Here is a 13,442-nt window from a genome sequence, read left to right as displayed (position 1 = left end):
CCCAAAGCAGCTCTTCCTCCACATGTTAGCCTGAACTTTGGACATGGGGGGGAGGAAGAGGCTAGCTTAATGGAGGAGCATGAGCTTTCAAGAACATTCCATCTTAATAGGAACCAAGAACTGGTGCTTGGTTAGGAGGAACATCGGCATTTAAACACAACCAGACACACAGGAGGCTCCACACAGACCGGGCTAACGGTGGCCAGCACGGTTAGCGTTACAGCCGTCTGAACGGCACACTTTTCCTCTTATAAACCCCCCCACTACCACCTCATCCCCGGTGTGCAACTGCAGGGCCCGGCGCCGCCATACACCACCACACAGGCGCATAAAACAACACGTACAGCATGCTCCGGAGCGGACGGAGACGGGGGGCGAACCGGTACCGTGAAACCGAAGAGCGAGTCACAGAGGACGGGGACACGTAGATCAGGGGGAGGGAGAGAAGTGGGCGAACTAACCTGTTTGAGAGCCGCACAGTCCGCTGGATGTTTGGGTTGAATCCGAGTTAAATCCACTATCAGTGTAACAAAGAGACGAAAATCACCGAGTGGTGGCGGAACAGGCCGAAACTCTGGGGAGAAACGTTGAGCATGCGCAGACTGTGCGATGAGAGGGTGAGTGGGTTCAAGTGTTTGGGGATTTTTTTATTGATCGGCTAAATGAGCTATTAATTATTAAATTACCATAATTTTCCGATATAAACAACTTAACTAGACTTTATATTTTCTGGTTAGTCAATTTTGAATTTTTTGACAAAATTATTTCTGTGGATTTAAATGTTATTATTGACCCGCATACAAAAAAAGACAACATATTTATTTATTTATTTATTTCGAACAGAACATTTGTTTTGCATAATTGAATGCAGTCGCGTTACTAACTTATTAAATTGTGGGCTGATGGGGGAATATATACTGCTCATCTTCATTTGACCAGTTGACAGCTTCATTATTTATTTAACATATTTTCAGTTTTGCTAAATTTTATTTGGGGGGTGGGGGGGCTCCATTTACACAAATGCATTGCTGTACAAATTTATCCAAATTTTATGTATCTTTTCACAAGGACTTTTCATTGACTTACATCCATTTTTTCATTCATTTACACTAGCAACCATTACCACTTCATACTTTACCCTAAACCTAACCTAAACTCAATTCACACTTTAGCCATCAACCCATAAAGAACACATCTTCTTCACCTTTTTTATGTCAACTGGAAACCACATTCTAATATATAGAATATGTAAACTAAATTGAGTTTGACTATCAAAGTTCAAACTATTCTATCAAACAGTATATTTAATAAAAAGAAAAAAAAACATTTAAAAAATGTGTCGCGTGATGTTTCTCTTACTTCAATTGCATGTCTCAACCTGAAATTAATTAAATTGTGAGAAATTTCAGATTGTCGTTGAACTACAGAGTGACTCTTCGTTCTTTTAGACGATCTTTGTACAGTACAATGACGTTCTCTGATTGCTGGAGCGATGTTTTTCCCTGTCTTTTCCAACTGTCAAACCGGCTTCCTCGTTGTGAGTTAAAATGACTTTAAAGTCTATCCGAAGACCACAGAACTGATTTGCCGTCGTTTGTTGTTGTTGTTGTTGTTCGAACATTTACGGACATGTTGACAAACATCAACAGGTTAAACTTTGGGATATGTCCCAAACATACGCGCTCGTAGCTAGCTAGCATAAATGACTAATCAATAATAAGTTAATAACTGTGGAAGTTGTCATGGACGCCGGAGGAGAGACGACCAGCGACATTCGGACCGTTTACGGCGCTGTTTCTGGGAAACCGAACGTTTACGGCGCTGTTTCTGGGAAACCGAACCTAGACCCGACGAGGCTGCTGTGTTTTAAAGTTTACAAGAGGAGGTGGTTTGTTCTGCTGGTGCTGTGTCTGTTGAACTGCTCCAACGCCACGGTGAGTCACTTTATCCACTGTTTTTATGACTTTCTGTGTTTACGGAGGAAAACTTTGCCAAATTCAGGGTGGTATGGCAGCATAGTAGTGCCAATAATAGTTATTGCAGTAGTCGTGATAATGCTGAATATTACTGAGAATTACTTAAGGTTGAGTGGCTTATATCTTGAACAAAAAAAAAAGTTATTGTGTAATAATATTTTTATGCCACATTTTAAAGCCAGATCCCATCACAATGCTGCTTAATTAAGACTTTGATCAAGTTTTACAGACATACATTAAAATTATCAAATTTTCTTTGTCATTGAACTCCACAATTATCCATCAAAGAGCGTAAGAGAGTCAATAGTAGTCAATAGTCCATTTGTAGTCGTACTCGGAAATTACGAGTTCCAGTCGGTAAAATTAAATGGAACGTTCTTCTTAACATTGTTTTAAGCTTTACTTTTCACTACTTTTAATTTCTTTACTTTAGAGCTACACTTAATGTAAACTTTAAGCGCACTTTTACAACAATGTCTTGTAAAATACATGTTTCCAACACAGCGTATTATTGTTGAGGGGTAGCCAGTTTGACAGGCGAAGTCAATCTTATAAGTTGTAACTGGGGCTAGTCGTTTCTCCCACTTTCTCAGTGGAAAATCTGACTTCTGGGGGCATTTCTGTTGATTTTTATGACTGGGAAGTGGGAATTTCTCAGCTCTGATTACAAATGGAAAACACTACATTTCAGCTTGTTAAAGTTCTTTAAACACCTTTTGACTACAATCTATCGTTTACAATTCAGTATTGCCTCTATGGACAGTGATTTAAAAACCAAAATGAACCTATAAAGCTGTGATGTATACCATGCGGTCGAAAATTTGGGTGCAAAAAGGTAGCTTAGCGCTATAGTGTGCATTGAAACAATGTCTTCAGTTAGAGGCTTCTTCAAATTCGCTGTAATACAGACTGCTACAGGAGACCCTTCCTGCCCACAGCGGTCTCAATCTAAAATAACTCTGGAAAATCTGAATTAATATGATTTACAACTGCATGATCCCTTTGGGATCAATAAAGCATTTTTGGATTTGAAAGACATCATGTTGGTGGTTCATTTCTAGATCAGAAATGGTGAGAATTGTTTGTTTTGATGCCAATTTTTAAAATATGGCCAACTGATTGGTCCATCTCTCGTAAACGTCTGCTTTCTTGCTAACTTTAAGTTGTAGTTTCAGGGCTGGAATAAATATTTAAGATTTTTTTTTTTATCTTTAAACTTTGCCATTATTTTCTCCCGTACAGACATTGTAGAGGCTAATTCATTGACTTACTGTGACATGTGGTTCCTTCTAGTGTTTGCATAACTTGATATCACTCCCAGGGGACGTTGTCTTTGTGAAGCTGAGTGTGCCTGGAGGCAAGTGTGCCACCCTCAGTCACACAATCTGAGCCCCTCCCTCACATATCTGCAGCCCCTGCGGGATTCATGCTCGCGTTGGGAGCTATTGTTTCCAGGGAGCTGGTGTTTTCGCTCACAAAAGAAGCTCAGCTGGAGGAGAGGCATTCATGATGTGGCAAATAACAGCTGAAGAGCCAGTTAGACATTAATCAGTGTGACATTAAGAGTCCCATAGGGGTCAGGATTTATGAAAACCTGCAGCCCCACAGGTAGGGTCACTCGTAGGAAGTGTATTATTGCTCATGATGAACGCTGTCGAAAGGAATTAGCTTGATTAAGGATCAGTCTGGATATTACTGTGTTTTAGGTTTGTATTTGTAAGATTTCAATAGGATTGTAACAAAACGTGTAAAATGAGCTGAAAGATGATTCCTAAAACACTAAGGAAACAAAGCAAAGTGTCAAAAAGTAAAAACACCTCAGAAACCTTTCACCCTGCAGTGAACAATAGTGACATTGTTCGTCCAAATCTGCTTACAAACTAGTTCATTGTACCCAGAATGGACTAGTGCAGGTTCTTCTTTTGTTACCTCAGTGTTGAACAGGTGAAGTCCACAGTACCTTGCAAAAGTTTTCACATAAATATAAAGTTTTGTGTGTTTTATTGAAATTTTATGCACCAGACCAACACCAGTGGAAGAAAAACAATGGAAATGCTTCTCAAATAAAGCCCTGATAAAATGCATTAGGGCTGAAAATCAACAAATTTAGTAATCAAATAGTCATTAAGATTATACAGAATGGCAAAAAACAACATTTTCTGAAACAACATACACAAAGGAGTTATTAAGCTAAAACTGTACAAAAATATCTACATTTTGCATTTAAGATGGAAAAACTCCTAATTTTTCTCTAAAAAGGTTTAAACCAAAACTCCTCAAATGACAGTTTTAGTTTCACCCGATTCCTTATGTATAAAGACAAAAGTTATAAAAAAAACTCAGATCAGCCCCACGCTGTACTGATGCCAATTAAAGCAGAAACAGCTGAACTTTCCACATCTTGATGTATTTTTAGTTTCTTTGCTACAAATGATCGATATTAATTCACTAAAGAAATGCTGTGTTATTACTAGTTAGGCAATCATTTTTTTTATTTAAAAAATGAATTATTTGTTTATTTGAACTTTACATATTTTTAATATTTCACAAAATAACCTTAAGTGTTAAAGTATCTGCTTAATCATCAGAATTGATAGAATGATTGATTACTAAAATAATAATTAGGTTGCACTGCTAAATGTATTTAAAATACTCCAAATAATTCTGTCACATGTCTTTTATCAGTCATGTATTCTCATCAAAATATCTAAGTAAAATGCTTTATTTCCTCTTAGATATGGCTTACCTTTGCACCAGTTGCAGACCAGTCCGGCCAGTACCTAACGGTCAGCCTGCAGAACATTAACTGGTTGTCACTGGTTTTCATGGTGGTTGCCATTCCGCTCAGCTTCGGGACCACCTGGATGTTGGACACCCTCGGTTTACGGATCACGGTATGAGAGCAGATAACATTTCTGAAAAATTAAGAAGCTAAGATGAGGTTTTTAATCTGCTGCGGCCCTTTGACCTTTGACATCTCTCCAGCTCATCCTGGGTTCCTGGCTGAACATGCTTGGAGCTCTGCTGCGTTTCCTCGGCACGCTGCCGCCGGCTCGATTTAAGCTCCAGTTTCCAGCAGTGATGCTGGGTCAGACGCTCGGCGCCCTCGCCCAGCCCCTCATCATCTTCGCCCCCACCAAACTGGCCGCCCTCTGGTTCCCCGACAGCCAGCGAGCTACAGCCAACATGATCGCCTCCATGTGTAAGGGACTCCTAAAGCTTCAGCAGTTTATCATTTACATAGGAACTTACTGTGCACAGCCTGTCCAAGAGAGCAGAGCAAACATAAGACCCGGGTAGACGGGTAGACGGTGCCTGAGGCGGCATCATGAAGTCCAACAAACACACCAGACAGCTCAGGGATACAGTTATGGAGAACTTTAAAGCAGGATTAGGCTTTGAACTTCTCTGTTTAATACTTGAATAATTTTGCAAGCTATTGTAAAAAATAAAGAATAAATATTGAGCTTGTTGTTTTCTCTAGCTGTAAAATATTTCAGAATAATTGACAAGACAAAGCTTGATTATTTGAGCAACTGCTGTCTTCAGCTGTAGATCTGACTCACTAAAAGTTAAAGAGCAGCGATCTGTTGGTACTGGAGACTGGACATTAGGTAAATTATGTAAATGTTGATGCTTTTATTAGACTTGGGTCCATTTATGCATCCATCAGTCTGGCCAGTTAGCCTGGAAATGAGAGGATTAGCATTTTAAAATACTGGAACCAGTAATAAAAACCAGCCCAAATTGAGGGTTGAAACACAACAGGATCATAACAATACTTGATCTGGAGCAACAATGTTAAAACCCCAACATAATGAGAAATCGATAAAAACCAATTAGAGCAAAGTACAGGTTATACCAAACCATCAGCTTTCACTGGGGTTTAATTTTCCCTGAACTAATGGAAGTATTAGTTCAGGGGTTGGCAATCTTTAAAACAGAAAAAGCCATTTTGCCCTCAGTTTATTCCAGCTAAATAAATATTTAGAGATGAAAAGGTTACATAATCTTTTGAAAAAAAAAAACTGCTTATAATTTTTGATGAGTATCTTCAAAAGATCATTTTAATTCTGTTTAAAGAACCATAATTTTATTGCAGTTTTTATTTTTTTAAATAAAGAAAGTCAACATTTTATTCAATAAAATGGACAGATACATTTTCTTTAGCTCCTGCGAAAAATAAAAAAAAATATTTTATTTCCTCTAAAGTTTATTTAAAGGAAATAATGTCTGTACACTGTGAGCTCTTGAAATTGGAGTAAAATATTTTGTTTGCACGCACAATTTTGCTCTATAAAGCTGATTACTCATTCTGAAAACATCCAAAGTTTCCAACTTAAAATAAACAATATTCATGGTTCTTTGAGAGTCATTATTTGTGTAAATTTACTACAATTATTACATCAGAAACCTGAGAAAATGCTCAACTTGCATTTGTTGCGATCAGTTTGAAGGTATTTTAGTAACCATCAGAGCAGTTTATGTTTGGAAAATAAGAAAATAGTCTAAAACCGTGCGTCTCATTTCTCCTGGGTGAAAAAGGGAAGTGGGTCAGTTTCAACATGTGATTAAAACTTAAAGGAAGTCACCTTTGTCCTCCATTTCTCACAGAAATGCAAACACAAAGAAAGATCCTTTAAAGTTTAAAAAAATAAGCCACAATCTGTTTGGTAAAATAATCAGATTTTAAGAGGATAATTGTTTAGGGAAAGATTTCTGCCTCTGTCATGCGGATGTTTTGATTCAGTCACTTTGCAACTGGGAACAGAAACTGGTAAACTGGCTGCTCGCTCTGCTCTCACTCCTCAGCGAATCCCCTGGGCATTCTGCTCGCCAACATTATTTCTCCTGTCATCGCCAAAACATCGGCTCAAATCCCAACACTGGTGAGTTTAAGTCATCAAGTAACCGAATTCCTCAATCCGTTCAGACAAACAGTTTTATTAATCATGTTCAACAGTATTCTTCTCACGTTACTAGAAATATGATCATCCCATGCGCTAATGATGATGAATTGTCTTTTATTTGGCCTATTTTGGCCCATTCATCACCACATTATGTGTGATTATTGCCCTCCTCTAGCTGCTGGCCTATGCTGTCCCAGCATGCATCACCTGTCTCCTAGCAACAGTGGGTATACGGAGCGGCAAACCCCCAACGCCACCGTCAGCCGGCGCCGAGAGCTCCGGATCTGAGCCGTTCATTCAGGGACTGAAACTGGTAAAAATGCAGAAAAATTTACCGCAGAGAGAAAAGGCAGGAATGTAAAGCAGCATCAGGCTGATCCATCCATTTTCTTTGCACCTTAGTGGGGTCAGGGGAGGTGCTGGTGTCTATCTCCAGCTAATGTTCCAGGCAAGAGGCAGGGTACACATGCAAACTCCATGCAGAAAGACTGGGGCTGGGAATTGAACCCAGAACCTTCTTGCTGCAAGGCAACAGTTCTACCAACTGTGCAGCCCGCATCAGGCTGATTTTTAGATTAAACTTAGAAAATGCTGGACTAAAACATTTTATCTTTGTAGATCATAATGCAAGTGAATCTGAATAAATTAAGCTAATATTTAAAAGTTATTTTATTTCAGTAACTTACTGAGTGAAACAGTTTATATAGATTAATCAAGACAGATGTTTTCAAGTATTTATTTCTGTTAATTATTATTTTTCACTTCCAACAAATTAAAACATGACATTTAAGATTAAAATTAAAAAAAATACAGAAATGTGGAGTTAATGGAAAGTATGTTTAATACCTACTAAAAGGTTGTTATTATTGTTGTTTTAAAGATGTACAAATTATATTTTCTAAAAGATGTTAATTAATAAACATGATTAGTAACTGTGCCATTCTTCTCCTGTAGTTACTGAGGAACAAAGCTTACCTCATCCTGCTGCTGTGCTTCGGCTCCGGCATCGCTGTCTTCACCTGCTTCTCCACGCTGCTGGACCAGATCCTGTGTGTGAAGGGATACAGCAACGTAAGAACAGATTCAAGCTGCTTGTGTTTTATCATTCTACGCATAGTAGTTGTTATATGAAGATCTGTTTTGGAAAACTGTAAAACTTTGTCTTTTTGGGCATTTATATGTGATACGAAGCAGGGGTGGGTGATATGGACTTAAAGTTTTATCATAATATGTTTTGGTGCTATTTTAATAATGATAAAAGTGATGAAAAGAACCATTTATTACTTCTTATTTAGGGTTTCAGGAGCCGCAGTGACAAAAACACAAATACTGCTCTTGAAAAACATATTTATTTGTAATATTTTTCTTCAGGAAACCAGTCAAAGAAGTGTGATTAAGCTGCACACAGGAACTAAATTTAATTTATTGATTTCACTGAACAAATGGTGGAAAAGTAAAAAATAGCAATACGGACAGTTTTTTGGGGGTTTAAGCATCATTAATTGGAATTTATTGTGAAAACGGTAAATCTAGAACTCTTATGTGCATTAGAAATTTATCACAATAAATGATAAACTATATAATGAATTTACCTGTAATGCACAACAGTGAGAAAAAGGAATTCATATTTTTTGCTTTATTTTCAAACCAAAAATCTAAAAAGGGCTGCATGCAAAGCCATTAAGCACCCATTTTGGTAATTATTCTTTGCCAAATTAACTCTGACCTGTGCATAAATCAGACAAAATGTCAAAAGGTCAAACAGCTTCCAAACCTCTGCATGGAAGTGCGATCAGCAGTAATATTCAGGTTGTGAAATGTGACCTCTGCAGTACTTTGCTGGCCTTTGCGGCGCTCTCTTCATCGTCTTCGGCATCGTTGGCGCCGGTGCCGTCGGCGTCTACGTGGACAAGACGAAGAAGTTCACCGAGGTCACAAAGATCGGCCTGGGCCTCTCCACTCTGTCGTGCATCGCCTTCTCAGTGGTGAGGAACTGAAAGAAGGAAACTTCTGTTAGAGTGAATTCAGCTGAGATGATATTTGTCTGCATCTCAGGTGAGTCTGATGCCTCATCAGAAGGTCGCCGTCGCAGCCGTCTGCTCTCTCTTCGGCTTCTTCGGTTTCTCCATCTACCCTGTTGCCATGGAGCTGTCCGTGGAGAGTTCGTACCCGGTCGGAGAGGCCACCTCGGCTGGACTCATCTTTGTTTCAGGGTATCAAACGCTTTGCATGATGGGACATGGCTGAAGCCTTTAAACATTGAAGGTCTACAAACACCAAATCTTAACAAGTATTTTTGGTTTCAGTTTTATATTTATATGTTTTAGTTTTTAAGATAAAAGTAACTTACAAATAACTTTTTATCAAGATGTAGGAGCTTGTTGTAGGTCAATAATTCCTAAGTATTGATGAAAAGTTCTGGTCATTGGCAGATTATTTCTATAAGCACGATATTTTACCCACATTATAAATGAAATAATCTGCTTCTTTTTCATCAATATTAGCTAATTATTAACTTAGAACAAGCGCCTATATCTTGTTAAAAAGTGAGTTGTAGGTTTATTTTATCCTATTTCATGTGTACAAAGATATTTGCTCTAGAAACTCGAACAGAAAATACTTTGATTCTTTTCTGTAGACAATTGAATAGAATAGAAAATCATTTATTGCCATTTGCACATAAACATTATATTGGATTTTCTTAAGGATAATTAATCTTTATGAAAGGATAAAAACAACAAGTATAAGTCACTGATATTGCACATTAAAATTATTTAATTGCAGTTAAAATGCAGCTCATTGATCACATTTTGTGCTCCTGCCGTCATTAATGTCCTGAGTCACTAATGTAACTTATACCAAGTTAAACATTATGTAGTTATAATCTGATTTATACCATGTTAACCAGAAAATGTAGTTTTCTTTATTTATTCAATTATTTATATTCAAATGTTTCTTTCAAGAAAAGCTGTCATCCTGCATAAACCTGAATTAACTTCAGCTTCTGATCCAGTTGGTTGAAACTATACAGCAGCAGGTGTTTTACAGCTGGTTTACAAAATGATAAATTATACAACTTTATTTTGCTTTAGTGAAATTAACCCTGATTAGAGATTGTAAGTTTCGTATTGAAGTGAAAGTGATTCCTGTTTCCTTGTTGCAGGCAGGTGCAGTCGGTTGTTTACATCATCCTGCTGCAGGCTTTGACCAAACCGATCACCGAATCTCCGCTCTCCACCTGCGGAGACGCAGTTCTGAGCTGGAAAGGTTGGTCACATGGACACCACACCTGTTTCAATTTGTTCAGAGTAAAGCTTCACAGGAAGTAGGATTAAAACACTTCCTGTGACAGCTAAATGCTGGAATTTAAACGTAATGAAATTGTATATTCTGTTGGAAAATACATATAAATGCATAAAACTTCCCAAAAAATATAGTAAAACAAACATATAAACAATAGTTATTCAATATAAAAGTATTAAATATTCATATGAGGTTACCAGAAAATACAGATTTATTGGAAACTCTCGCAAAAATGTGTAAAAATCCTTAAAATATATAAATCTTTTTTGCAGCAGCAACATAATGTTGCACTAAAACTTACAAAATAAAGTCTAATCTAGGGGTGGACAATATGGAGTTAGAATTTTATCAAAGTGTTTGTGTTACTATTGTGATAACGATAAAAACAATGATTAAAAACAATCTGTTATTTCATTTTTAGGTAGCTGTTTGACAAATATTGTCATTTGAAACAGGCTTAATCACGACTACTTGTTTAAAAAAATAGTGATTTATATTTAATCATGTTTTTAAATTTAGTGATATTTATTGATGCTCTTATGCAACAAAACGTGAATAAAATATTAAAAATAACGTTTTCAATAATACTATCAATTTTGGTTTTTATTTGACATCATTGATTGAAATTTATCGACAACATTAAATCTAAATTCTTATCATGATCAGAAGTTGAATAAATGATGAACTTCTGGTCTAATCTTTGAATTAAGTGAATCTACTCTTCTAAAAAAAGCCAAATTGAAATTGATCATTTTAATGAGTAATTTGACAAATTGCAATGTTTATTGCGTGTTTCGCAGTTGGTGACTGTATGATGTTTTTGCTGCACTTTGTGCTGCATTGTTGCTAAAATTTGCAATACAAATAAACTTGACTGTAATGGAGATGAAGGGGGAGCAATGTTTTTCAGGAATCAAGTGTTTCAATAAGAATAACAAACCATCAAAAGAATAAAAAAAATAACAGTAGGGAAGTGTATTTAATCCTTTTTTAGTTTTATTTTTTAATTTGCTCCTCCTCCCCTCAGTGTCCATGATGGTGATGGCAGGACTGTCCAGTTTTTTCACCTGCTGCTTCCTCGTCTTCTTCCAAACCCGCTACAGACGGCTGGAGGCGGAAGAACAAGCTGCTCACGGGACCAGAGAGAATAACGACACGACCACTTCCTACCAAATAGTCGAGAACTGAAGGAAATGGAAACAAGAGACAGTTACGGGTTGGATCCAGCCTCTATGAAGTGTTATGCCTGTCGATAAGTGCAATAAGATTCTCTGATAATGATTCATGATTCTTTAAACAGAACCCGGAACAATTTATTCATGCATTCTGTTGCTTCAAAGGAGAAATGAAGTCATTTGAATTTCCTGCACTATAATGCAAAAACAAAAAAATCTTACCACTTGAAATAAGATAAACCCTTAACTTACAAGTAACTTTTCAGTAAATAATTGCTTAATATGGATGAAAAAGTACTGGCAGATTATTTCACTTTGTAATTTTCATAACAAAGGAGTTAATATGCAAATAGAATTATTCATTTTTCATCAGTATTAAGGATTTATTTGTTTAAAACAAGTTTCTATATCTTGCTGAAAAGTTTTGCTTGTCTGCGACATTTGCACTAGAAACTAGACCAAAAATATTTGGTAATATTTAGTGTTTTTGCACCACTGGGGCATTTTAGTTGTCTTGTACTCATTTTATAATTAATGTACATAATTTAAATACTTAAACTGCTAATTTTGTACAATAATTTAATCACTGCTGTCTCTGTTTTCATCCTGTGTTTGTTTTGGCTTCCCTCACACTGAACTAAGACCATCCAGGGTCTGGTGTGAAGGAGGCCTTTGCTAATAAATCTTAGACAACGTGTTTCATACTTTAAACTTATGATGGAGAGAAAACTCTCACCAGGTTTACTGACAGAAGAAATCAGGGTACTTTTTAACATAAATAAAATACCTCATTGATTATGTGCTGAAGTAGAAAAACAAAAAAGGATTAGAAACACTTGCAAGGTTGTTGCACTAACTAAACCTGCCCAGAAAAGCAACCTTGAACAACTTTCTTAACCTCAATTGTTAGTAATATTATTTAAACATGTCGTAAAAAATGTGTTGCCATCTTAGAGCTTAAAAAAATATGAAAAATACATTTGACTAGCTTTGGTTAACTTAGCATCATGGTAAACAGCATTTATTGAAACTGAAACTTGGATCCTGTGTGCCAATGTTCAATGTTAAAATCCAACTGAGCATAAATGTATAAATTAAAATGTAAAATTAAACTGTTTTATAATTGTACAACTTGTAACGACTTAATAAAAATGTTTCTTTTGGATTGCTGTCATGATTTAAAACTGTAATTTAAATGGCTATTTGTTTGTGGAGAGTTTAACTTTTTTCTCAGCTTGAAAACATTTTGTAATGGATAAAACAAGGATAATTTTTATGCAATTTAGTAATTTTTCTCTGAGTTATTTTATAATTTTAAATCTGACATCTGTACATAACTATTTCTTTCACGTAGATGTCATGTTTTATTGTATGTTTTAAACAGGTCAGTTGAATCAGGTATTTTCAATGTCTCCATGTTACCTGAAAACTGTAGTAGAGTAGCTCATCGTTTTTATAGAAGATCTTTGTACGGTACAGTGACAGTTTGTTCGCCAAGTTTTCCTTCCTGTACATTTGCAACATAAAATGAGCTTTTCTAACTGAAACTTCAATAAAACCTTTCCATGTCCTCGCCAGCATGATTTCATCAAGTACGGCGTAAATCCCGAACTTTGTAATCAAAAAAGCGAATCAATTATTTCATTCGTTTTTGTTCATAATATTTAATTGAGGAATGATCACCTTTCTTTCTCATGTTATTAGAAATCAGAGATGAACTTTGATCATCTTACAAACTAATGATGATGATGAATTTACTTTGATTAAAAACGTTTTGGCCCATTTATCACCACATTAGATGTTATTACCCTCCTCTAGCTTCTGGCCTGAGCTATCCCAGCATGCATCACCCGTTTCCTAGCAACAATGAAGCAGCGAACCCCGGACTAGAGCCGTTTGTACAGGGCATCAAACTGGTTCTAGTGATGGAGCCTAAATCTATACTCAGAGTGTTTTTACATCTGAACTGTTACATTAAACAAGATTAATCATAAATAGTAAAGATATAACATTTTATCTCCAAAATGCGCATCCTACGCCGTCTAATACACGCATCTAAACAAGTTCATTTTGCTTTC

At 36.5% G+C, this 13,442-nt stretch overlaps 2 protein-coding genes across 4 annotated transcripts in view; one reads left to right on the top strand and one right to left on the bottom strand.

The window, feature by feature from the left end:
- Positions 1 to 704, bottom strand: part of pcgf3 (polycomb group ring finger 3) — a 49,415-nt gene extending 48,711 nt beyond the window's left edge. The window contains exon 1 of the mRNA XM_014988613.2: positions 462 to 704. The gene's annotated coding sequence lies outside the window, so the exon portion shown is untranslated. The remainder of the gene's footprint in view (positions 1 to 461) is intronic.
- A 518-nt stretch (positions 705 to 1,222) lies between these two features.
- On the top strand, positions 1,223 to 12,527 carry slc49a3 (solute carrier family 49 member 3). 3 transcript variants are annotated; one of them, XM_088009391.1, is made up of 10 exons: positions 1,227 to 1,934; positions 4,712 to 4,870; positions 4,962 to 5,178; positions 6,789 to 6,865; positions 7,062 to 7,199; positions 7,841 to 7,957; positions 8,719 to 8,871; positions 8,942 to 9,099; positions 10,050 to 10,153; positions 11,293 to 12,527. In XM_088009391.1, exons 1-10 carry the CDS (start codon positions 1,743 to 1,745, stop codon positions 11,364 to 11,366), a joined length of 1,389 nt encoding a protein of 462 aa, XP_087865517.1. In that variant the 5' UTR covers positions 1,227 to 1,742; the 3' UTR covers positions 11,367 to 12,527. The 3 variants fall into 3 exon arrangements, with proteins under 3 accessions (XP_087865518.1, XP_087865517.1, XP_014844097.2); XM_014988611.2 differs by having other exon boundaries at positions 1,235 to 1,934; positions 11,217 to 12,527; XM_088009392.1 differs by lacking the exon at positions 11,293 to 12,527 and having other exon boundaries at positions 1,223 to 1,934; positions 8,942 to 9,151.
- The last annotated feature ends 915 nt before the right edge of the window (positions 12,528 to 13,442 follow it).

This window comes from Poecilia mexicana, unplaced genomic scaffold, assembly GCF_051168715.1.
Source record: "Poecilia mexicana isolate PSO_F unplaced genomic scaffold, ASM5116871v1 scaffold_10, whole genome shotgun sequence".
Lineage (NCBI taxonomy): Eukaryota > Metazoa > Chordata > Actinopteri > Cyprinodontiformes > Poeciliidae > Poecilia > Poecilia mexicana.
Note: the sequence above shows the minus strand (reverse complement) of the source record. Positions and strands in the feature narration are given on the sequence as shown.